The sequence below is a fragment of the Equus asinus genome, chromosome X, assembly GCF_041296235.1.
Source record: "Equus asinus isolate D_3611 breed Donkey chromosome X, EquAss-T2T_v2, whole genome shotgun sequence".
Taxonomy (NCBI): Eukaryota; Metazoa; Chordata; class Mammalia; order Perissodactyla; family Equidae; genus Equus; species Equus asinus.
In genome coordinates, this window is record NC_091820.1 from 108233510 (window position 1) to 108258208 (window position 24699).

The following is a 24699-nucleotide window of genomic DNA, read 5'->3' on the forward strand; positions in this document are numbered from 1 at the left end:
GTCTCCCGCCCTGGATTTTGTCTCCTTCCTCCTACTGTGTTAATACTGTCACCTTAATTTGTCATACTATCTGAATTAGGGATGGAGGACATATATTTCTGTTATCGCCCAAGGGGGGGTCGTCTGCTCGCTGCAAGACATGCCAACAGTCAGGAGGCAAGGTGGTAGGAGAGAAAGGACTTTATTACAGCCTACTAGCAAGAGGGAAGATGGCCGGCTCATGGCCCAAAGAACCATCTTACAGAACAAAGACTACAGCCTAGTTATATGGGGGAGGGGGCTGGTCTCCAGGTGGGGAAGGTGGCTGGTCTCTGGGTGGGGCAGACATCTGGTCCCAGTTCCTGAGAGTCCTTTGTTTTACTGGATATGCATCAGAGAATGGAGCAATGCCCTATATCCTGTTCTTTCAGTTGTCATTGATGATGGCTATCAGCATATGCTCTCTGCCCGGGGGTCATCACATTCCTAAGGAACTCAAAAGAACAAAGTTATCATCTTAAAGCAGCTGGGAGGGGCTCCAAAATCGAATCTACAGAGCACGTCTGGGCTAGTTAGTCAGAGGTCATTTAAAGTTACCATATGGTTTCTTTTCTACAATATGTCTTCCCTTATGTCAACCTTGTGTTGAGCCGGTATCAATTCGAAAATGAACATACCTCTGGAGAATTATTCACACTTTGATGTGAATTAGTTCAATAATATACATTGTTCCTGATTAACTGGCTAAGACCGGCTGCTCTGTTTCATTAGGCTAAACCCAAGTAGTTCATTTTGGCTCAGTGCTGGAGAGGGAACATGGGGCAACACAAAGTGCAGGGCTTCTAGATGGAGGAACATTAGGAAATGCCTTAAGAGGATAAAAAAAGACTTTTTTCTTTCCCTTTCTCACCATTTTCCAAATCAAATGCCACATAATCTCCTGCTTCCTAAACTCGAAACTCCATACAATATTATTAACATAGTCATATTATGAGTTAAGTAAGTGTCTGCCATTTAGCCCAGTAAATTGAAAATCATTTATAGTATTTTTTATTGATTCACAGTGATAAATAACTATCACAGTTGCTGAAATACTTGAAGTCTGCACCCCCAGCACTTTTTCTCCCTGTGAGCACTTATATGGAACCCAAGTCAGAAAGCTGTTTCTGAAAATGGAATAAAAACAAGGTTTGAAGGGAGCTAAACAACTCTTTAATCCAATCCTTCCCGATATCACTCAAATGTCTAAACCCTTTTTCCATATTTCTCTCGAGAAAAGAAGTTTTTACTCACAAATAGGTTTTATGTGACTCAACAAAGAGACAATTCAAATAGCCAGCTGCTGCTTTTAATCAAGTTTTCCTAAATAGTTTTGGGTATAGATGCAATTTTATTCATTTTCACATTCCGTTGAATGATGAGATTAAACTTCAATTTAGATGCAATCCAACTACGAATTTCATTTGATGCGCCCAATCTCATGCTAAGATGCTACAAGGGACCTAAAGCCATTATATCAGAAGGTTCTAGTCTACCATTGTGATGGTTAATTTTATGTGTCAACTTGACTGGGCTAAGGGATGTCCAGATAGCTGGAAAAACATTATTTCTGGGTGTGTCTGTGAGGGTGTTTCTGGAAGAGATTAGTATCTGAATTGGAGACTGCGTAAAGATTACCCTCATCCAATCAGTTGAGGACCAGAATAGAACAAAAACAAGGAGGAAGGGGGAATTTGCTGTCTGCCTGAACTGGGACATCCATCTTCTCTTCCCCCGTGGTGACATCAGTGCTCCTGGTTCTCTGGCCTTTGGGCTCGGACTGGGACTTCAATCATTGGCTCCCCTGGTTCTCAGGCCTTCTGACTCTGACTGCATTACACCACTAGTTTTCTGGATCTCCAGCTTGCAGACAGCAAATTGTGGGACTCCTCAGTGTCTATACTAGCATGAACCAATTTCTATAATATGTATGTCTCCTGTTGGTCCTTTTTCTCAGGAGAAATCCTGACTAATACAACCATTTAGTCACAACCCCTACCATCCAAGTAAAATCAAGGTAGCCCTTTAGGAATGATTCTTCCTGGCCCTTCCTTGATCATGCCACGAAATTTATAGTTTACAGTGCATTTTTGGTGGCTTGTGACAACTCAGTACTGTAAAGTGGAAGAATTCATAGTCACCAACTATGGTGCTGGAGACCAGCAGACATAAAGGATCAGGTTCTCCTTTTAAAGATCTTATAGCTTTATTTTCCTTTCATGGCTAGTCAGTTGTTTCAAAATAATTTGATACTGTACGATTTACCCTCTGATTTTAAATATCGTAGCCTATACTACATTTCCAAGTCATTAGCCTTTATTTTTGGACTCTCTCTTGGGTTTCACTACTGTGTCCGTTTCTTCATTCACAATGTAAAAATGTTTTAATTATTTGAGCTTTATAATACATTTGAAAATATCTGGCAAGGCTAGCTCTCAGCCTTGTGGGTATCCTCCTGGGAAAGTCTCCTCATGTGCTTATTTAGTTGTTTTTCATCTTAAGAATCAGCTTAGCTGGTTCCGAAAATATTCTTTTAGTATTTTTATTGGGATTATGTTAAATGTATAGATTACTTTAAGGATTTACTTTTCCCATCGACAAATAAGGTATGAGATATATGTTTAAGTTTATTTATATTTATTAAACTTTTTAATGTTTTTCAGTAAAATTTTGACTTTCTCCTTGTGCATTTATCTTTTAGATGTTTTATCTTTTAATTTTTAATTGCCTCCATAGCTATGTTTATGGTATGTTTTTCATTCCTTACTTTAGATGTTTGTTACTTCTCTATATTACACTTGACTAGACCAGCCAGAACTTTACATATTTTACTGGAATTTTCACAGAGCTATCTCTTGTAGTGCTTATTATTTCTTCTGTTCCCTAAATCACAAATTTATGGTTTAATCTTTACTAATTATTTATTTCTGTTTTTCTTAGATCTGTCTTGTCCTTTGCTAGCTTTTTGAGTTGCAGTCTAAGTGATATATGTTTTTGTTCTTCATATTTAATAAGAAGAGCACTTATAACTATGAATTATTGTGAGTAGAGCTATGGGAATATTCCATACTTTTGATATGCTATTTCTAAATCACTGGACTTCTAAATCATTGGTAATTAGTTTTCTAAATCCTTGGTATAATTGCAGTATCTTTTATTTTCTTCTTTGAGCCATAAATTACTTAGAAGTACATTTCTTATTTTCATAATTCAATTTTCTTGAATTTTTGTTTATTTCTATCTTATTGCATTATGGTCAGAGAGTGTGATCTGTATCATTTGTACTTTGGGGAAATGATAATAGTCTAATCAATCAGAAGGAAGCTGCACTTTCATTGCGTAAGGCACAATGTTCAATATCTGACTAATAAATCACCTTTATACTGTTCTTATTTATATTGCTTACCCTTGTTCATTTATTTCTTGTGCATTTGACAGACGTGATTTAAAAATGCGACTCTAGCATTTACTAATTGTGGCCTTGAGCAAATTACAAAATCCTTCCGTGCTTCATCATTCGGTTGAGCCCAGCTCATGGACTGTTATGAAGGTTCTATAGTTTACTGTACACACAGTGCTTTGCATGCTGCTTAGAACATAGTAAATGCTTTTATATAATAATTATTTATTCATATTTTTGCCAATGTCTTATTTTGATTTTTAACCCAATGTTAAGACCTTTTGTTCCTAACAGGTGAATTTAAATCTTTGTTTAGTTATTGTTTTAATGGTTATCTTTCTTTCTAAAGTTCTTTTTCTCTTTCTATTGTTTTTTATATTTTACTATATAAAGCATGCTTTGGCATTTTTTCTTTAGTTATTTCAAAATACACAGTTTGTTTACCTTTAAGCACCATTTAGATCTGAAGCCCAAGTTTGGGAGTGGAACTAGAGAAGAAGTGTGAATCAGGGAGGCTTCGGACAAAAATCCATCAGTGTTTTAAAACTTGTACCCAGTAAGATTCTCTTAATATGGTAAAATTAAGATGTGCACTTTAAGACAACTTTGTGGGGGTTTTGTTGTAAATGACAGAATATAGTATTTTAAGTGAGAACATGAATGCTTTGGTACAGGTTGAAGTATACTCTTCTCAGCAGGTCAGTCCATTTCACAAAAGTAGCTTTTCAAATCTCTCCTGAAAGTGTCAGTATATTTTGAAAAGAGCAGGGTTCTTTTTCCTTCATCCCCTTGCTCTTTGGAGTACCTTTTCTAAGGGTTTGTAAATTTCCTTTATTTTGAAGAGTTGATGTGAGCAGACAGTCCTAATTTTTTTAAACCATCCTAATAATAATCCCTGATGTTTATATAGCACTTCATAATTTGTCTCATTCGATACTTACGTTAATATTATGAAATAGGAAAGACAGGTGTGATTATTCATATTTTACTGGTAAAGAAACTGAGGCTCAGAGAAGAAGTAATTTCAACAGGTTTTGTGACTAATAAAGGGAGGAATTGGGACTGCAATTGTTCACTGCTCTCTACACAATAACATGCTATCTTTTAGAGGACTGTGATCACTCATCAGTCAAGCAAGACTCTCGAGAGATGCTCGACGTCATTGAAGATGGTCAGAAACCTCCCATCCTGGCTAGGAATCACAAACCTGCCTAACTCCTGCCTCTATGCTTTTGCTTGAACACCCCCCTTTCTTCTCTCCAAATCTAGGTCATTATCTCTTTTTGTTCTGGGCTTAAAATTCTCTTTTGCCAAGAAAACTCAAATGTTGTGAACCTTGGGCTACTCGGATCACTACATTACTGTTCTTGCTGTTTCACATATTCCTTTTACATCTGTATTTCCATCGTGAACTACCCTAGGGCAGGCACTATGTATGAAAAATGGCAAGGGCCAGGCATGCTGGAGTGTCCTAGCTTCACAGCATGGCATGGGGAAAGTCTAACAGACTGCAGTAGTTCAGGTCATGATTCCTCCATTTATTAGAATGTGATCTTAGATACACAGTCATTTGACCTCCTGTTGCTGGTTTCTCATTTGTAATATATAATAGCTAATGTTTGTTGAATGCTTCCTAGGTACCAGATGCTTTACATATATTGTCTTTAATCCTTATAATAAATTCGCATAGTAGTATTAGTCTTTTTCTTATTATAAATGAGGAAACTGGGATTCAGAAAGTTAAGTGGGTTTTATTCAGCATCACACAACAATTGATAGATTTAAAACCAGATCTTTCTCAATAGAAATCCCACAGTTTTTCCAAAATAATAAGCAGTGTCAAAATAATACTGACTTAGTGTCATAATTGAAAACAGACAAAATTAGGCTTGCAAATGGCCTAGCACAGTGCCCTATTTATTTCTTCTTTCCTCCCTTTCCTTACTTTGGTGCCCTACTATAGCAACCCACGGTTTTAGGAGCCTCTTTAAGGTGCAGCTGGTGAACAAAGCTGTTGCTGTTCAATCCTCTTTCATTTTCTTGCCTCCATAGAGTTTTCAGCAATAGCATATTGTAGGGGAGGAAGACATTTCCTCTACCTGCTCTGGGTTCTTCCGGCTGGAGAATGAATTAAATTTACATGAGACAGAATAACAGGAGAAAATCAAACAAAACTTTATAACATGTATACATGGGAGAGGTTCAGGCAACCTGAGCAACTTGCCAAAATGGCTGAAGCCACCACCTTAAATATCATCTTCGGCTAAAGACAAAGGAGGATGTTGGGGAAGGTTACCAGACAAGTACAGTAAACAAGAGTAAGATTATTATGCAGATTTAAGTCCTTGCCTTCTACATTGATCATCGTTTCTAGAGATAGGGTCATCTCTCTTTCTTCCTGGTACAGAGAGGGAGACACCTTTACAGATGGAGATTTCCTTTACAAATGTAAATGTTTCTTAACAAAGGGTAAGTAAATTCTACTTTTCGGAGTTTCCTTCCTGTCTGCAGTTTTTCAAAAGTAACCAGCCCAAAATATTCCTCATACCAAAGAGACATATCTTGGGGTGGCCAATTCCAGTCCCTCACAATATCATTTGAGAATTACAGGTAGGAAATTAGTTCTCTATCAAATTAAGAATTCCTTGAGATGAATTACCATATTTCACCTCTTCTGAAATGTGTATTTTTCCCATTTTAGTAGCTCTAACATCAAGATGGACCTTGCAATGGACCTATTGATAGTGTCTTACAATTACAATTGGCAGTGTTTTTTCTTTCTTTCTTTCTTTCTTAGTGGCATAGAATGATAGTATGTCTTAGAATCAATGGTTTCTTAGATTCAATGAAATATATGTATAAGTTAATACATTATAGGTATGTGGCATGTTTTATGGAATCTGGCCTCTTTTTAGAAGCTGTCACAAAATTGTAGAAATAAAATTTCACGTGAAATCATTTTACTGATGAGGAAACTGAGGCCTAGAAAGAGGGATGTGATTTTTCTGAGTTCCTAGAACTCTAGGTGGCAAAGCCAAGACTAGAATATAACTTTCCTAATTTCTGTTACACCACACTTTCCCCCTTCTTCGATTCCTGGAGAAGTTTCATCTTAATTCTATTGTACTCTCTCTTCCTCCCTGAACACTGAGAAAATACATGAATTCTGATTGGTTCTATAGGCACATAGCCCAAATTTACTGTGAATTACAAATGCAGTGTGGCTATCAAAACTCGGAGTGGATGTGTTCTCTTTCTTGTTCTCACAAACAGAGATGTCTCTATCTCTTCCTCTGAGCAGTGGTGAATTTAATCCTTTCTTGTCCTTACTTATTGACACTTTTTCATTTGCTTCTTCCTATCTCGTATCTGAATTCAAGTCATTACTCACCTATTGTATTATTTCCTCCCAATAAAATAGTCCATTTCTAGTCCATTTCAAATGGAAATCTATGAAGTCTCTTCATAAAATACAAAGGGGTATATATAACTAGTATAACAACAGACAAGAAGTCATTAATCACACTTTTATTTTTGATATTTCTACTCTTTTCAACCTCTTCAGCACCTCTTTAAAGCTCTCTGAAACTGGTAGGCACTCAGTAAACTCTTGCCAACAAGAATTTAGGATTAGTAGTGGGTCTGCTACATCTCTCTCTCCCCAGTAAATCAACAGCAGAAAGCAGTACATAGCACAGTGCCTGGCACATCCTAGGCACTTTATAAATGATAATTCCTCTCTCTCATTTTCTAAGCAACTATATCCATATAATAGTTTATAGCTGTGGACTCAGGCCCTCCTACATTAGTGGGGCCTTTATAAGGAGTTCTTGATCAGACACTTTGTGTATACATCAGATTTATGATTTACCAACTTATAGAATATTAGAATAAGAAGAAAATATAAGTAACCATTTAATCCAATGTCCTCATTGTACAGGTAAGGGTCTGTGTTGTAAGTGCTTATATCTTGATATAATTAGCCCATTCCCCTCGATGCCAGTTATTCAGCAATTAGAAGACCACCCTCCCAAACCATCTGAAATTTCAAATGTTTCTAAACTTCCTAACTTCAAAGACATTACTTGTCTGTTTTCCAAACATTGACTGAATATCTGTGCCAGTGTGATACAGAAGAAAGAAAATAGGCCTTGCCCTTAAGAACTGTATAACTTAGGCAAGGTAGGTAACCTCTCTAAGCATCCATTCCCTACTCTGAAAAATTAGGATAATAATACCTCTCTTTGGTGGTTGTTATGAATTCACGTTTATAAAACAAATCATAGTGCTAACAATAGGTGCTAGTTTTCTCTCCATTCCTTTCTCCCCTAAACTGCAGGCTTTTCTCCTCTCTAGCTAACTGTTTAGCTCTGTTTTTATCCTTGCATGTTGGTCAAAAGCTTTGACTACTACTGATTTGGAGCCTTGCTTAGAGATCTATGCTCTCTTGCTTTCTCCTGATCATCTCAGAGGGCCAATTGTTCTGTGGGTAAAAACTCTTGAAGTATTGTTAATAAGTGAAGTGTGTTAATAGTGATGGGGGGGTGAGAGGTAAGGATGCGGGTAGGAATTAATAGACTCCTTATAAGAAGCATTATTGTAGGCAAGACACAATCACACTCAAAGCCATGTGTTTGCCTATTTTTTCATTTGCCACTTCATAGGTTTGAAACAGCAGTTCTCAAACTGTGGTCTGAGGAGGACTGGAGATCCCCAAGTCCTTTTCAGGGGATCTGCAATGTCTTTCCCTTTCCACTTACGTATCTGTATAAGGTTGGATTTTCTTTATATACTTCAGCCAAACAACTGATTGAATGCAAAAGCAGGTATGAAAATCTTGCTGTCTTCTACTTACTCATACATACAAGAGAGTTGCAAAAATGTGAAACAATGACAGTCTTCTTACTATTTTTTATTTTTGAAAATATAGTCATTTTTCATGAAAATGTTACTTATGTTAATGCATAATAGGTTTATTATTGTTGTTTAAGTGAATTAAAAAATAAATGTTTTTAAAATTTTATAGTTTTAATTTCTAATATGGTAAATATTGATAGATATAGCCCATATAAACAAAAAAAGCTTTTTGGAGTCCTCAGTAATTTTTAGGAGTATAAAGAGGTTCTGAGACCAAAATATTGAGAACTGCTGGTCTTAATGAAAGAAATTAGATGACAAAGTTATAGCTATGTTGCAAATTCCTCTACAATAGGGATCAGTGAACTACTGTCCACAGGCCACTTGCAGACTTCTGTTCTTGTAAATAAAGTTTTACTGGAACACAGCCATGCCCATTTGTCATGTGTTATCTATGGCTGCTTCAGTGCTACGATGGCAGAGTTGAGTCATTGAGACAGAGACTGTATGACCCACAAAGCTTAAAATATTTACTATCTGGCTCTTTATAGAAAAAGTTCACTGATTCTGCTCTATAGTACAGAATGTTTGTATACAATTTTTTAAAGTGAAATGTATTTATCTTATTTAATTCATTCAATGTTCTCCTTATCTATACATGTCAAATCAATCTTGATGATCAATGAGGAGACAGATGATATAGCTATATTGCACAAAATCACCCAACAAATATTTACTGATAATCTGCTGCATTCCAGATACTGTGCTAAGTAATGGGGGTATAATGTTGAACAAAACAGACATTGACATTATCCTCATGGAGACTATATCCTGTTTACTCAGGCTCATTTTTTCTTTGTTTATTAAGGCTAGATCACTCTTGACTTCAATACACCATGGCTTTGTGAATCTTGTCTGGAATAGAGACATCAACATCAATAGAGACACTTGTCAGAAATATGCAGATTTTATGATTGTTTGTAGGCCTTCAAATGGAAGTCTAAGGGCTACCAAATTTGAATTTGGAGAACATAGGACATTTAGATTCAGTGGGGATGAGATAGATATGTGCACTAGGGGGATTCAGCAGTATCCATTTAATTAGTTCAACAAAAATTTATTAAGTAACTTGTAGGTCTGGACACTGGACTGATAGATGACTCCCATCCTCTTATGCTTAACGAAGTAATTAGGGTGCATCATGCCAGGGTTATAAAAAAGGGAGAATGGATTATTATTATTATATTGGGATGCTATTATTTCTGAATTCTAGTCCTTTAATAAGCTGTGTAGATGGCCATGGGAAAATTATCACTAACTTTTTTTTTTCTCAGTGCCCAGAATGAGATGACAATGACTTTATTTCAAATGCCTTTCCTTGACTTTCAAAGGTGGACTTCAGTAAAAAATCAAATACCCAGAGAGTGGTTTGGAATTAGAAGAAATTCAGCTTGTTCAAATCTGAAATGGAAGAGGTGAGAGATTAAGTGGTTTGCGTAAGATAATCCACCTGGTTTGTGGAGGACTGGGAACTAGAATCCCAGACATGAGCTCTTTCTGTTGAGCCACACTATTCTCTCTCGTTTCCAAAGTGTTTACTTGTAAGAGACACAAATATTATATGTAATCTACTGCCTTGTCAACACAAAAACATGAAATTAAAATCCATTCATGATGAGATCACGTCTCTGAGTGGTTCAGGATAATTCTTTCATATAGTCATTCGTATGGGAAGTACATTCCCAAAGCAGTGACAAGGAGAGGCAAAAACAAGCATTGTTTTATGGATTGGGATAATTGAGGGGAGGAAGGTAAGGGAGGAGTCAAATTACTAAAAAAGACATGAGTACATGACTAGTAAACCAACTAGTGGTAACAGTGTCTTTTTGTGATTGTAACTAGAGGAACAAATCAAAATGTGACTACCTTAACATCTCTCAGCTTCACGTTTTCCATATGTAGAAATGAAGCTAAATAAATATGCCTATCTCATAAGACTGTTGTAAGGATTAGAGATGATAATTGCAAAACTACCTCACTCAGTTCCTGGCATAGTGTAACTATTCAATTAAAGTAAGTATTATCAGTAGTGTGAATTAATTTTCTTGTGATCATTTTTAATGATTCAAACATAATTGGGTTTACAAATAAAGATATCTCAGCAGTCTGGCAGTTCTGCTATTCCAAGATTGTCTACATCTTCTTTTTCAAACGGCAAAGAGCTTTGCATCTCCATGAAGGTGTTACAAGGAACCATGGGGAGACGGTACACTGGCAAATAGATTCAACAATGTGTTCTCCCTGACGAGTGGGTGTAAACTCATAAATCAGCCCTTTGTCTTTTACATGAAAAAAATTGTAAATTATAAAGAAATTTAAAAGTAAACAGCATATCATCTTCATGCTTCTTATTGGAAGAATACATCATCACAATCTTTTTCTTTTTGCCTTGTGATGTAAGCATTTTCATTTGTGCTACAGGTCACAGACAAACCTGCTCATGATTTGGGGAGGGGAATGTTGGAGAAGGCTTTTAGAGACTGGAATTTCTTGCTCAACCCATAGACTTCAATATCTGCATATAAGACCCGTTCTGCTAAGTAATCATTTACTCACTCCAACAAAATTAATGAAGAGGGTTCTAGAAACACATTTACAGTGACCCCTGACAATTAGATAACTAGGAGAATAATCCAATTTCCTCTGTTTTCAGGCCCATTGATATTCTCACAAACATTTACTCCATACAAATGTTAAGCACTGCACTGAGCAGTGGGGAATAAGACCCAGCCTTCATCTTTAAAGCAATCCATTAATTTATTAATTCAAAAAATATAGACATGTTGATCTCCTGCTATGTGCTGCATGCAGGACATATAATAGTGCACAAGCTGGATCTGGTTCAGTCCTCAGAGGTTGCAGTCTAGTAGGAGAGAGAGATTTAGTCAAACAGGTGTATAGTTTACAAACAATGGTGCACGCTATGAGGAAAGAGTGCTTTGGTGTCCTGAGAGCACATAGGAGGGGAACCCCACCTGATTTGGGAAGTCTTCCCTGAGGAACTGACTTGACGGAAGATCTTAAGAATGGGTAAGTGTTAACTAGATAAAAGAAAGAAGGGGAATGTTCCCATAAAGCAAGGATGGTGTGAGCAAAGACTGTGTAGCAGAATGAATTATAGCAGAACTGAGGAGCTAAAGGGTCAATATGGCTGAAATGCAGAAATCAAGGGAGAACATGCTGTGAAATTAGGCCAGAGAGACAGGCACGAGTGGGGTCATGCAGGCTGTTGGAGGCCATGGAAAAGAGTTTGGATTTTGTTTTTCAAGTGCAGAGAGAAACCATTTAAGAGTTTCAAGCAGCAAAGCTGCATAATCTGATTTTTGATTTTTAAAAATATAATTTTGGATCACGAATTGAGGATGATCTGCTTGTGGGCAAATGTGCAAAAAGGGATACCAGGTAGAAGCCTACCCAATTAGTTCAGGCAAGAAATGATAGTGACTTCAACTAGGGTGGTAGCAATGGAGGTGGAGAGCAAGGAATGGATTTGCTTCAAATAATTACCCTACCCCACTATCGGACTAGGGCTTGTTCTTTCAAAATACTACTAAAGAGTTTTCTCATCAAGGGATCCCCTAGGAAGCTCGTCTGGCCTAATAGTTGCACCAACCCCAGGATGTGTTTGTTGCTTCCTGACGTTACTACGTCTGTGATGCCTCAGTGATGCCTGTTGGCTTTTCAGTCCTCTGATACCCTTTTTCATATTAAAGTCTCTTTTGGCTGATTCATTGATTCAACACAATAAACATTTGCTTTGAATTTTAACAAAGTATTTAAAAATGTAACCATGTATGTTATTGTGTGATAAGACTAGTGGCTAAAGTTGTCTTATGATGCTCTGATCCCACTAATCGTAATTTAAGAGAAAAAAGACCAAAAATCCAAAATGGCAATATCAGGTCTGATACTCACAGATTTTAGAGCCGGTATAGGGAAAAGGAATTTAAACCAAGTCTCACCACTTTCCAAGGCTTTTTAAAGTGAAAAAACCCAGGGATCCGGAGATGTTAATTGACTTGTCAAAGGTCACAGGGCTACATAGTTAGCAAAGGCAGTTTAATAACCCTAAATTTCCTTTCTTGAATCCAATGTTTAGTTCAATATACTCTGCCATATTTGAACAACCTACATGGCTCTTTATATGTTACTGAAGAACAGAAAAATGAATCAGGAGTGAATTGAGCCAGCAGTATTTAGATTTATCCAGATTTTCATTATCTGGAACATCAATAGTGCAAAGGGGAGGGGTAGCACTTTGCATCCTTTTGCAGTTTAGCAAAAACTGAGAGTGAACATGATAGCTTCCTTCAACTATATTTCATAACTTGTGAACACCATAGTTTTCAATACAATATCTATATTGTATACATCAACACATTCCAAAAAATGTAGTTTACACTGGAACATAGAAAGTTGAGATATATATAAAAAACAAAACACCCTCTAATTAGTGGTTCAGAAACTAAAAGGGAAAAAACAAGGGTGAGACATAAAATGGAGCCAAGAATGAGGTTAATAAAAATAACGCATACCTCAGAATCCTTACGCGCTGGCTCTGGGTGGACCACAGCTTTGACTCTAAGCTTTCTAAGCAGTTTCTCAAAGAAGGAAAATCTAAACTTGACCAGCTGCATCAGTGCTTCTCAACTCTGGCTGTGCATTAGAATCGCCTAGGGAGACCTAAAATGCTGATTCCCAGGCCCAAATAAGACAGAGTGTATCAGAATCTTTGGGAGTGGCGTCCGAATATCAGTATTTTAAACAATCTCCCCCGGTGGTTCTAATGTGGAGTCAGGATTGAAAGCTGTTAAAGTATTTGGTCCACAATGACCCACCATCACCTACTTGTAATAAAACAAAAATAAACAAGCAAAATCTAATTAATATTCCCTGAAGAAACACCATTATTCCTGTAGGAAGAGCAGGGAGAAATATCTCTCCAATCTCTTCTTGAAAGGACACAGAGTAATGAAAAAAAAAACCCAAGGCTTTTACAAAAATATATATAAACCTCATAAATATGTTTTTCTCCATTCAGCTTTTAATAGATGTTGGGTGGTAGCTATTCCAAATTACCAATTAAATACGTCTTTAAATGACAATTTAGTGTTGGCATTTCGTTGTGAAATTTGGCAACCCGAAGGACATGTGCCCAGCAAGAAGGCCATCATCAAGACCTGGCCTTAATTGTTGTTTTTTTTCCCTTTGGGTGGTGATAGGTTTGCTCTGGGCCACCCACATTCAGATCCTGCTACAGCTAATGATACATATTTGTAAGACAGCTCACCCCGGGCTATGCTTGTAGTCTGTGAATGAAAGGAAAACTTACTACACATAATAGCTAAAAGCGTAGGCTTTGAAGTCAGACAAACCAGGGCTCCAATCTTAACTCCTCACTTACTACTTGTTGACCTTGGGCAAATTAACTTCTCTGATCCTCAGTTTCCTTATCTCTAAAATGCTGTTAATAATAGTACCTACCCTCTAGGCTGTTGTAAAGACCAAATTGGGTAATGTATATCATTTTCCTCTCATACAATATGCGCCCAATTAATATCATCAGCTTAAGAAAATCATTTATTGGTTAAGCAAACATCAATTCTTATATTAGTCCACTCTAACTAGTTGAGCTACTCACATGGCTTCTTGCGCATTATGGCCAAGGCTCTTCTAGTGTCTTAGAGTAGAAACTTCTTTCAAGGCATCTACCCCAATGTTATATCTTTAAGTCAGCAAACCTCATCAGGCATCCCATTTTGAATAGTTTTTTTTTCACAATAATGGCCAAAGTTTTTCTCAATTCACTCATGCCCTTCTGCTATTTTGTTCCAGTCTTTTCCTGGCTGCTGATCCTTGGCGTTTTCCTGAGTTCTCAGTCCTATGGACTTACCAATCTTGCATGCCTCTGATTTAGTCTCAGAGCTCTAGAAGACTTCTGGCTCGTATTCACTCTATGGTTCTTTCTGCTCCTGGATATTTCAAGTCAGATACCTGTTAACTGAAGCCCTAGTACCATTCCTCTAAGCTAGTGCTCTAGCAGGCTCACTACAGATGGTCCACACTATCTTCTTTCAAGAAAGGGTTAAAACTGAAGCAAGTTGAGTAGCCAGAACATGTGAGAAAATCAGTCTTGAACATGTTATAAGACAGAAAATTGTTCCACTGGATATGTTTTCTTTTTTTTTTAAAATTTTTTTTAAAGACTTTATTTTTTTCCTTTTTCTCCCCAAAGTCCCCCGGTACGTAGTTGTATATTCTTCGTTGGGGGTCTTTCTATTTGTGGCATGTGAGATGCTGCCTCAGCATGGTTTGATGAGCCGTGCCATGTCCACGTCCAGGATTCGAGCCAGCGAAACACTGGGCCGCCTGCAGTGGAGCTCGCGAACTTAATCACTCGGCTACGGGGCTAGCCCCTGGATATGTTTTCTAATAGTGTGTTACATAGACAGTTCAGATGTTAGCTCATTTGGACTAAACTTTAAATAAATCAGTGCTGCTAAGGCACGTGTTGGTCTAAAATAAAGCTTTTTAAAAGAGCCTGTATTTGCCTAAGGAGTGAAACACCTTTTTTTCCCTAACCGATTGCTGAAAGAGATTGCTTTTTGATAGCCAGAGTTATCTCAGTAAGTCTGTTTAACTTGAAACGATGATTAAATATTTGACCAAACAGGTTAGGGGGACAGAGAGTACCCTTTTGGAGGGTTGCTATTTAGGTAGAGTTTGACAAAGCCTCTCTGATAACATAGCTTTTGAACATAGAACAGATTAAGAGGAGTTAGCTGAATGATTGTAATGACTTTTTAGCATCAAACTGGAAATCTGTACCTCTATCACTTCCGTAAGAATGGGACTGACAACAGGACCCCGGCACTTGAGTCTTCTGGTTCGGTTTCTCTTTACACTGGACAGTCTAGGAGATTCCTCTTTGGCTTCCTTCTCCTAGACCTCTTACAGGTGATTCTCCTTCTGCTAAGATATTCTTTCTTAATACATGTTAAAACCATTGCTTTGCAGGTGGCAGATGGCCATTGACCCAGGAAGATAGTCTTTGCGGGAGGAAAAAGGTAATTCATTTATTTGTGTTTACAAAGAAATATGTGAGACTTAGCCCTCTCTTCTTCTCAACACTTCCTTGAAGAAACGTATTACCCTTTGTGACTAATTTACATTTTCAAAGGTTTTTAAATATGCCTAATCATATTCTTGGCCTAGGAAAAAGGAGAATTACAACATTATTTATCTCAAGACTCCTACTGGGAATAGGACTCTGAACTGACTTCCTGAAATTTTTTGTGGGTCTTTTACTCCTGCATATTCCTGCTACATTTCCCACTGATTCCATTGTTAATGTTGGGATTTGTTTGCTTGACTAATGGGCTTCTTTGCTTTCTCCTGATGCCAGTTTCCTGCCTTCTAGTGACAATTTATTTCTAGATTGATTATTGTCTGTGTCATGTTGTAACTGACTATCTATTCCTTGATCTCTGATTCTCATCTGCCTCCAGATCCTCTTAGTTGTCTGCCTTATGCCATAGAGGAGGAAAACTTTTCCTTTCTTCCTTTCTAGGTTCCTAGGCAGATCATGAAACAGATTAACAGGAGAAAAACAAATTTAATTTTGTATGTACAGGAGCCCCAAAGATATGAGGATCAAACAATGACCAAAGCAGGCAGATTTTATACCTTTTAGACAAGGAAACAATAAATTTGTGAAGAATTGACAAGGAAAAGAAATTTGGGCTTGGGATAGCAAATTAATGAGGAAATAACAAGGTTGTTTTATAGTCTTCCTGGCCTTGAATTCCCTATCTCTGATGATAAGGATGCCTTCTACCCTCTTGGTATGGGGAGGATACCATCACATGGGAGATTTATTTCCTGCTTTCAAGGGGACAAAGGAGGGTCAGAGTGTCCTTCTTGCACTATTTTTCAAGTCACTTTAATAAAAATAATCAATATTCTGAAGTGGTATATTTTGGGGTAGCATATTCTGCTCCCCCTCAGTCCCACCTTTCAAGGTTCCCTAAGAATTTTCATAGTCCAGAAGTTGAGTTGGTAGATTGCTCATCACATTGAACCAGTCTCTTATTCCTTTCAATAGGTCACTTCAGTTAAACTCATTTCAGGTGGCAATGATGCAGGTGGGCCTCCAAAGTTAGGCCTATATTGCACAAGTAATCATGTATTTAATAAGGGGCATTTCTATGGAAACAAAAGGAAAACAATGGTTAATGATTGGAGCAGACTACAATTTTAGTTTCTGAGTTCTGAAGGCAGCCAGGCAAGAAGATATCTAGATGTCAGGCTTGAATCATCTTCAGATAGAGTGAGGGTGAGCAGTGGTAATCTGACAGATTTTTATGGTTTGCAGTTTGAATGTCTCTGGTGATCTTTCTCAGTAGCCCATATAGCAACAGGCAAGAAGATTGCCCATACATGAGCTGTTGTGATGATTTCTCTGAAGTTCATATCAAGTTGTCTCACTTTAGCTTGCATGGCTTTGGGAACAGGGCAGTTTTAGTTTTTAATGATTCCAAGTCAGAAGAGTGGGAGAAAATTGGACACTTTAGTTTGGAGAATTACAGCCAAATTTTGGAGAAACTAGAAGAATTCAGGAACCAGTTAGTTTACAGGTAGAAAAAAAATCCTCAAATACAATTAGCAGCACTAGAATCTGATATCCACAAAGGTGTATTACTGAAACATAATTTTTTTCTCTACAATCACCCCCATTTCTATCAAAGATAATCACAATAAATCTAATTTATTTTCAAATTAAGTCTAGTTTCAATAAATTTGGCCTGATTATTTGCATAAGTGCAGCAAGAACAGTGACTGACTATATAGGCTCTTTTAAATCTGCTTTGCTGGAACTTTCCATAAGGAATCTCAGATTACACTTTAAAAGCTTCTTGAGGCTAGGAAGCCACGCCAAGGACTCACCATCAGACTTTACCTGCAATACTATAAATCTGGGTTAATTCTTCTCTCCTATAGGTCCCCTGAGGTTCCTGAACTTTCCAGGAAGTGACCTTCCTTACTCACCTGGTAAGTCTGCTTGGAACCCTATAAACAAGATACCAGACTGATTTTTCCAAGCAGCTTTATTGGCTGCATAAAGTCAACCTTAGTTCTTTAAAGCTGTCTGGTCATATCTGAGTCTATCTACATCTCTCTTGAATATGACATTCTAGTCAAAGACTTGGTAATATAACCAAAGTTTCCAATTGTGCATATTATAAGAAGAGATTCTTATTGAGCTTATGCAAATAACTATATTGCCATGAAAATAGGAGTTCTCAAATTCCGGAGGCATGAGGTAGGGAGAAAAAGCAATTGTTTCAATTCTGCTTACAAAGGTATAATTTACCAAATTGCTGTAAATCATAGATAGCTTAAGAGAAAAAATTTTCCTTGGGCTTGGAGTAGTAAATTAGTGAGGAAGTAACAAGCTTCGTTTCTACAGCCTTCTTGGCCTTAAATTCCCTATCTCTGGTGATAAGGATGCTTTCTACCTTCCAGGTGCAGGAAGGATACTTTCATATGGGAGATTTATTTCCTGCTTTCAGGGGGACAAAAGAGAGTCAGAGTGTCCTTCTTACACCAGCTGTTTCTTAAATAACTTTAATTCAAAATAATAAACATGCCAAAGTGCTATATTTTAGGGTGGTATATTCTGTTCCCCTTCAATGCCATCTTCAGAAACTAGCTACCCATTATAGACGTATCCCTCATGAATCTCTATTTTTTCTTTGTCTATCCCCTTGCAATAATAGGTCTCATATGCACACTTTCTGCATATAGGTACTTCCTCCTATTGGTCATAAAACCACCTTGTTTAAGTTACAAGGTGTGTTCCCCAGATCTTGTGTTAATATGTATCTAATTATGTCAGAGTCACAACTTTTATCCCTGTTTACATTAACTTCACACTGACACCGCTCAAATCCTATTCTATTGCCATAGACATCACTGATACCTTAAGTCACAAGGTGTCATAAAGGGAAATTTTTTTCTATGCCCTCAAATGATTCCACCAAAATTAGCCTCAAATCCCCAGCCAAGTTTTCAAAGCTCTCCACAATAGAATCCCCACCTATTTTCTGAGCTCATTTGCTATTACTCTTTAATGTGTGTACCTTTCTTTCCAGCCAAACAGGATTATTTGCTCTTCCTCAATCACGCTCCATTTGTTTTTGAGCTACAAGCCTTTATAGTTCCCTCTCCCTGGAGTACCTACCACTTACTTAATTTTAATTGTTGGAAAACTACTGATCTCAAAGCTTTGTTCAAAGCTCTAGTGGGGATGCTGACTTGAATCTCTTGCAAACATCTGCCTTTACTCCTTAGCAGGAAGCTTCTGCTCCAGCCCAAATGGTCTATTCATCGTCCCACAACTATCCAATGCATATGTCTGCTTCTGTGACTTTGTTCAAGATGTTACCTGTGCTGGAATCTTGTGGAGGAACTAAAGAGAGCCTATCAACAGTTGTAAATCAAAGAAAAGACAGATGTTTGGGCATTTGTAAGAAACTTGTAGTTGAGAAGATTAGGAAAATATTTCGGATAACCTTGAACTATTGATAAGATTTTAACAGGCATGTGGGGAGATTCCTTTGTGAGAAGAGACAACATTGAATCTATCATAGTGCCTTGCATAGTAAGGACCTAATATGTATTTGTTGAACAAATGAATGAATACATGAAGAATGAATGGGTCAGTGTCTGCTTGTATCTATATCAGTGTGATTGAATTGGTCACATCTGTTTTCTCTCTCTATTAGGAGAGATTTGGAGGAACATAAGAGAATAAGGTGCCTGAAGGGAAAAGAAGCCTTGAGGATAGAGGTATGTCAGTGGAAGACAAGACTTGGCTGCTTCACAATTTTTCTAAAACCTGGTCCAGCTGAGATAATGACAAGAGAATCTGTGCAGCACAATTTTAGGCTTATAGGCCTTGCCCTACCCTTACCTCTTAAAGTAGGCCTCATTCGAGGAGGATTCCACTCATTTGAATTTAGCTCTGGGCATTTTCTACAGTCTATTTTGGAACTGCTTCATTCAGGCCTCATAAGAGAACTTTATAATTTAATTATGATGACTGTATGCAGAATTCCTGCAATAATTCTCTTAGCTCAAAACCTGGAATCCCATTCTAATGATAACTTGAGCTTGTATTTGATATTTTCAAAGTGATTGAATATCAATCATTCCTAGTGCTGCTTAATGCCAGCTTTATCATAGAAATAATTCAAAATTGGTACAGAAGGTAAGTATTGCATGCTGGGAATGTCATATATAATCTTAATTAACAACAAATAGACACGAAATAATGCTATGGGGCATGGAAAAAGGAATGAAAAGTAGGGCTCCACTTCTTAGGAACTAAGCAATTAATTGTCATGAAAATGGAATAGAAAATTCAGTTGGTGAGTGACATCAGCAAAATGGCATCACAGGAACTTCTAGCACTTATTTCCCCCAACCAAGAAACATCAATTTGAACAACTGTCTGAAAAAAACATACCTTCAAGAGAGCCAAGGATTCCAGGTGAGGGATTACCATACCTGGGTGAAGCTCAGAAATAGGAAAAGATGCATTGAGGAAGGGAGGAAATATAGATTCACACTACTACCACTCTTCCCCCAATCCCAAATGGCCAGGTGCAGAGAGTGACAACCCCCTGCCCCCCGCCAAGGAGAAGAAGAGTGAAGTGAGTGCCTGACTTCACTGCAAGAGCCAGCCCACCCCAGCACTATGTCAACTCCAACAGCCTTAGGTAGCTCCCTATGGGCTCCTGCAAACCAAGGCTCCCACATAACCTCAGTGCCTACCACTTCCAGTAACTCCAGGCAGCTCCTGTGGCCCGACGTGGCATCCTTGATACCAGGCTACTGGTATCAATGCTACAAACCCAGGCCCGTATCTACCCTGGTATCTGCTGGCATCTATGGTCCCACATGGCTTCTGTGGCCCCAGGCTCCTGACAGGATCCCATGAACCCAGGCTCCTGGCCTTCTTTGATGCCAGAGACTCTCATGGCACCCAGGTGGGTCTCTCAAGCTTCCCAGTGGGCTTCTGTGAACCCAGGTTCCTGGCACATCCCAGTGCCAGCTGCCTTTCATGGTTCTGGTTGGCTCCTGTGGGTCCAGCCTCACAATCAGCTCTCATAGACCCAGGAATGAAGTGGGTACCCAACATCAGGCTGATTACCTTGGAACCAGGTTTTCAAACCATGCCAACACCAGGCTGATTCCTGTGGCCCCAGTTCGATGACCCATCCAGTGCCAGGCTGGACCCCATGGACCTAGACTCCAGATCAGATCCTGTGGATTCAGGCTCCTAGCCTGCCCCAATGCCAGGTGGGCCCCTGAAGACTCAAACTCCAGGTTACTGGCCAACTCCTGCTGCCCTGGACTTTAGTCTTCCTCTAGCACCAGACTGGCCCCTGTGGCCCCGGGTTCTAGGCAAGCTTCTAAAAACCAGGTTCCTGGCTCATCTCAGTACTGGACTCACCCTCATGGACTCAGATGTTGGGCTCACCCTAGTGGTCCCTGGTGTTTAGTTGGCCCCAGTAGATGCAGGAGCTAGGTCTGCCCATATGGATCCAGGACATAGGTCCATCAACAAAGACTCAAGCCCCAGGCCCACCCAAGTGAACTCAGACTCCAGGCCTGCCCCTACAGACTCAGGCATCATGCTGGTCTCCATATACCCAAACACCAGGCCAGCCCATCTGCTGACCCAGGCACCAGACCTGCCCACTCCAGGACTCCAACAGTAAATCCACCTGCAGACACCACCAGATTGCTAACCCAAAATCTATGGGCAAATTGACTAGTATGGGATTGTGTCTGCCCAAACCAGTCTGTAAAGACTGGAAGAGGTGCCTACTTCCTCAAATATACAGACACCAATGCAAGGCCATAAGGATCATGAGTAATAAGGGAAACATGACTCTACCAAAGGAAAATAATAAAATCCCAATGACTGACCCTAAAGAAATGGGGATCTATGAACTGTCTGACAAAGAATTCAGAATACTTCTCTTAAAGAAATTCAGTGAACTGCAAGGAAACACAGAAAGACAACTAAATGTAATTAGGAAAGCAATGCATGAACAAAACAAGTTCAACAAAAAAATAGAAACTATTAAAAAATCAAGCAGAAATCCTGGAGTTGAAGACTACAATAACTGAACCAAACAATTCAACAGAGAGCTTAAACAACAGACTTAACCAAGTAGAAGAAAGAATTTATGAGCTAGAAGACAAGTCATTTGATGCATCTAGTCAGAGCAGAAAAAAATAGGAATGAAAATGAGTGCAGAAAGCTTTCATAAATTGTGGGATACCATTAATGGAAACAATTCTATGCATTATTGACATCTCAGAAGGAGAAAAGAAGGAGAAAGGAGCAGAAAGCATATTTAAAGAAATAATGGCTGAGAACTACCCAAATCTAGGGAGAAATTTGACATTTAAATTCATGAAGCTAAAAGATTAACCCAAAATTTCAATCCAAAACAATTTTCACAGCAACACACTATAATAAAACTATCTAAAATCAAAGACAGAGATAACTTTAAAACCAGCAAGAAAAAATATTTTCTCACAAGTAGGGGAACCCCCATAAGGCTAAGGCTATTAGCAGATTTCTCAACAGAAACCTTGCAGGTGAAGAGAGAGTGGAATGATATATTCAAAATGCTGAAAGAAAAAAAAACCTGCCCACCGAGAATACTTTCCTCAGTAAAGTTGTCTTTAAGGAATGAAGGAGAGATAAAGACTTTCCCGAACAAACAAAAGCTGATGGAATTTATAACCACTATATCTCCCTTACAAGAAATGCTGAAAGGAATTCTTCAAGCTGAAATGAAAAGACACTAGTAAAATAAAAACTTATAAAAATGTAAAACATACTCGTAAATATAAGTATATAGTCAAATTAAGAATATACTAACACAGTAGTATGGTGGTGTGTTAACCACTTAACTGTGCTATAAAGATGTAAAGGACCATGTACTAAAAAGAACTACAGCTGTGATAATTTGTTACTAGATACACAATATAAAAATAGGTAAATTATGACATCAAGAACAAAAAAATGGAGGGGGAGATAAAAGGGCAGAGTATTTGTATCCAATTGAAGTTAGGTTATCATCAGCTTAAAATAGACTGTTATATGTATAAGTTGTTTTATGTAATCTTCATGTAACCACAAGCAAACACCTACGGTAGATACACAAAAGATAAAGAGAAGGGAATCAAAGCATACCATTATGGAAAAATCATCAGTTCACAAGGGAAAACAGCACAAGAGGAAGAAAGGAACAGAGAACTACAAAACAGGCAGAAAATAATTAATAAGATAGCATTTAGTAAATCCTTACCTATCAATGATTACTTTAAATGCAAATAAATTAAATATTCCAAATAAAAGGCATAGCATGGCTGAATGGATGAAAAAACAAGACCCAACCATATGCTGCCTATGAGAAAGTCACTTCAGCTTTAAGGACACACATAGGCTCAAAGTGAAGAAATGGAAAAAAATATTCCATGAAAATGGAAAACAAAGAGAGCAGGGGTAGCTATACTTACATCAGACAAAATAGACTTTGAGTCAAAAACTGTAATGAGACAAAAGTCATTATATAATGATAAAGGGGTTGATTCATCAAGAAGAATAACAATTATAAATACACATGCACCAAACTTCAGAGTATCTAAATATAATATGCAAATACTAACAATTCTGAAGGGAGAAATAAACAGCAATACAATAATAATAGAGAACTTCAATACTCCACTTTCAACAATGGATAGATCATCTAGACAGAAAATCAATAAGGAAACATTGGACTTGAGCTATACCTTAGACAAAATGTACCTAACAGACATATAGAGAACGTTTTACCCAGCAGCATCAGAATACACATTCTTTTCAAGTACACATGGAACATTCTCCAAGATAGATCATATATTAGTTTTCAAAACAAGCCTTAGCAAATGTAAGCATATTGAAATCACACCAAGTATCTTTTCTGATCACAATAGTATGAAACTAAAAATCAATAACAGAGGAAAACTGGAAAATTCACAAGTGTGTTGAAGTTAAACAATACTTTCCTAGGCAACCATTGGGTCAAGAAGAAATCAAAAAATATCTTGAAAAAAATGAAAATGGAAACAACATACCAAAACTTATGGGAGGCCTCAAAAGCAGTTCAAATAGGGATGTGTATAGTGATAAATGCCTACATTAAGAAAAAAAGAAATATCACAAATAAAAAACCTAACTTTATATCTCAAGGAACCTGATAAAGAAGAGCAAATGAACCTCAAAGTTAGCAGAAGGAAGGAAATAACAAAGATCAGAAAAGAAATAAATGAAATAGAGAAGAAAAAACCGATAGAAAAGATCAGTGAAACTAAGCTGGTTTTTTTAAAAGATAAACAAAATTGACAAACATTTAGCTAGAATAAATAAGAAAAAAGACAGAAGACTCAAATAAATAAAATCAGAAATGAAAGGGGAGACGTTACAACTGATACAAGAGAAATACTAAGGGTCATAGAGCCTACTGTGAACAATTGTAAATCAACAAATGGGATAACCTAGAAGAAATGGATAAATTCCTAGAAATACACAACCTACTAACACTGACTTGTGAAGAAATAGAAAATTTGACTGGACCAATAATGAACATGGAAGGAGTAATCAAAAATCTCCTAAGAAAAAAGCCCAGGACCAGATGGTTTCACTGGTGAATTCTACCAAGCATTTAAAGAAGAATTAACACCAACATTCTAAAAACTGTTCTAAAAAATTGAAGAGGAAGACACACCCTTGGATTCATTTTATGAGGCCAATATTATCCTGATCCTAAAGCCAGATAAGGACACTAAAAGAGAAGGAAACTACAGACCAGTATATCTGATGAATATAGATGCAAAAGTTCTTAACAAAATATTATCAAACCAAATTCAACAGCACATTAAAAGGATCATACATTGTGAAGAAGAGGGATTTATCCCTGGGATGCAAAGATAATTCAACATATGAAAATCAAAAAATGTGATACACCACATTAATAGAATAAAAGATAAAAGTCATATGATCATCTCAATAGATACAGCAAAAGCATTTGACAAAATTCAGCATCTTTTCATGATAAGAACTCTCAAAAAATTAGGTATAGAAGGAAAGTACGTCAACATAATAAAGGCCATATATAACAAACTCACAGCTAACGTCACACTCAGTGGTGAAAAGCTGAACAAAGCTTCCCACTAAGATCAGGAACACGATAAAGGTGTCCACTCTCATAACTCCCATTCAACACAGTACTGGAAGT

The 24699-nt window shown here is 37.6% G+C and overlaps 1 protein-coding gene across 9 annotated transcripts in view; it reads right to left on the reverse strand.

The window, feature by feature from the left end:
- Nucleotides 1–24699, reverse strand: part of CT83 (cancer/testis antigen 83) — a 171450-nt gene continuing 146751 nt past the window's right edge. For 8 of the 9 annotated variants that reach the window (XR_011499673.1, XR_011499676.1, XR_011499675.1 and 5 more), the window contains one exon: nt 1–24699. This exon is cut by the window's right edge. Coding sequence is in view for 1 of the 9 variants with exons in the window: in XM_070502375.1 (XP_070358476.1) it covers nt 5514–5536 (23 nt within the window). In the remaining 8 variants the exon portion in view is untranslated. The other variant, XM_070502375.1, reaches the window with a different exon arrangement.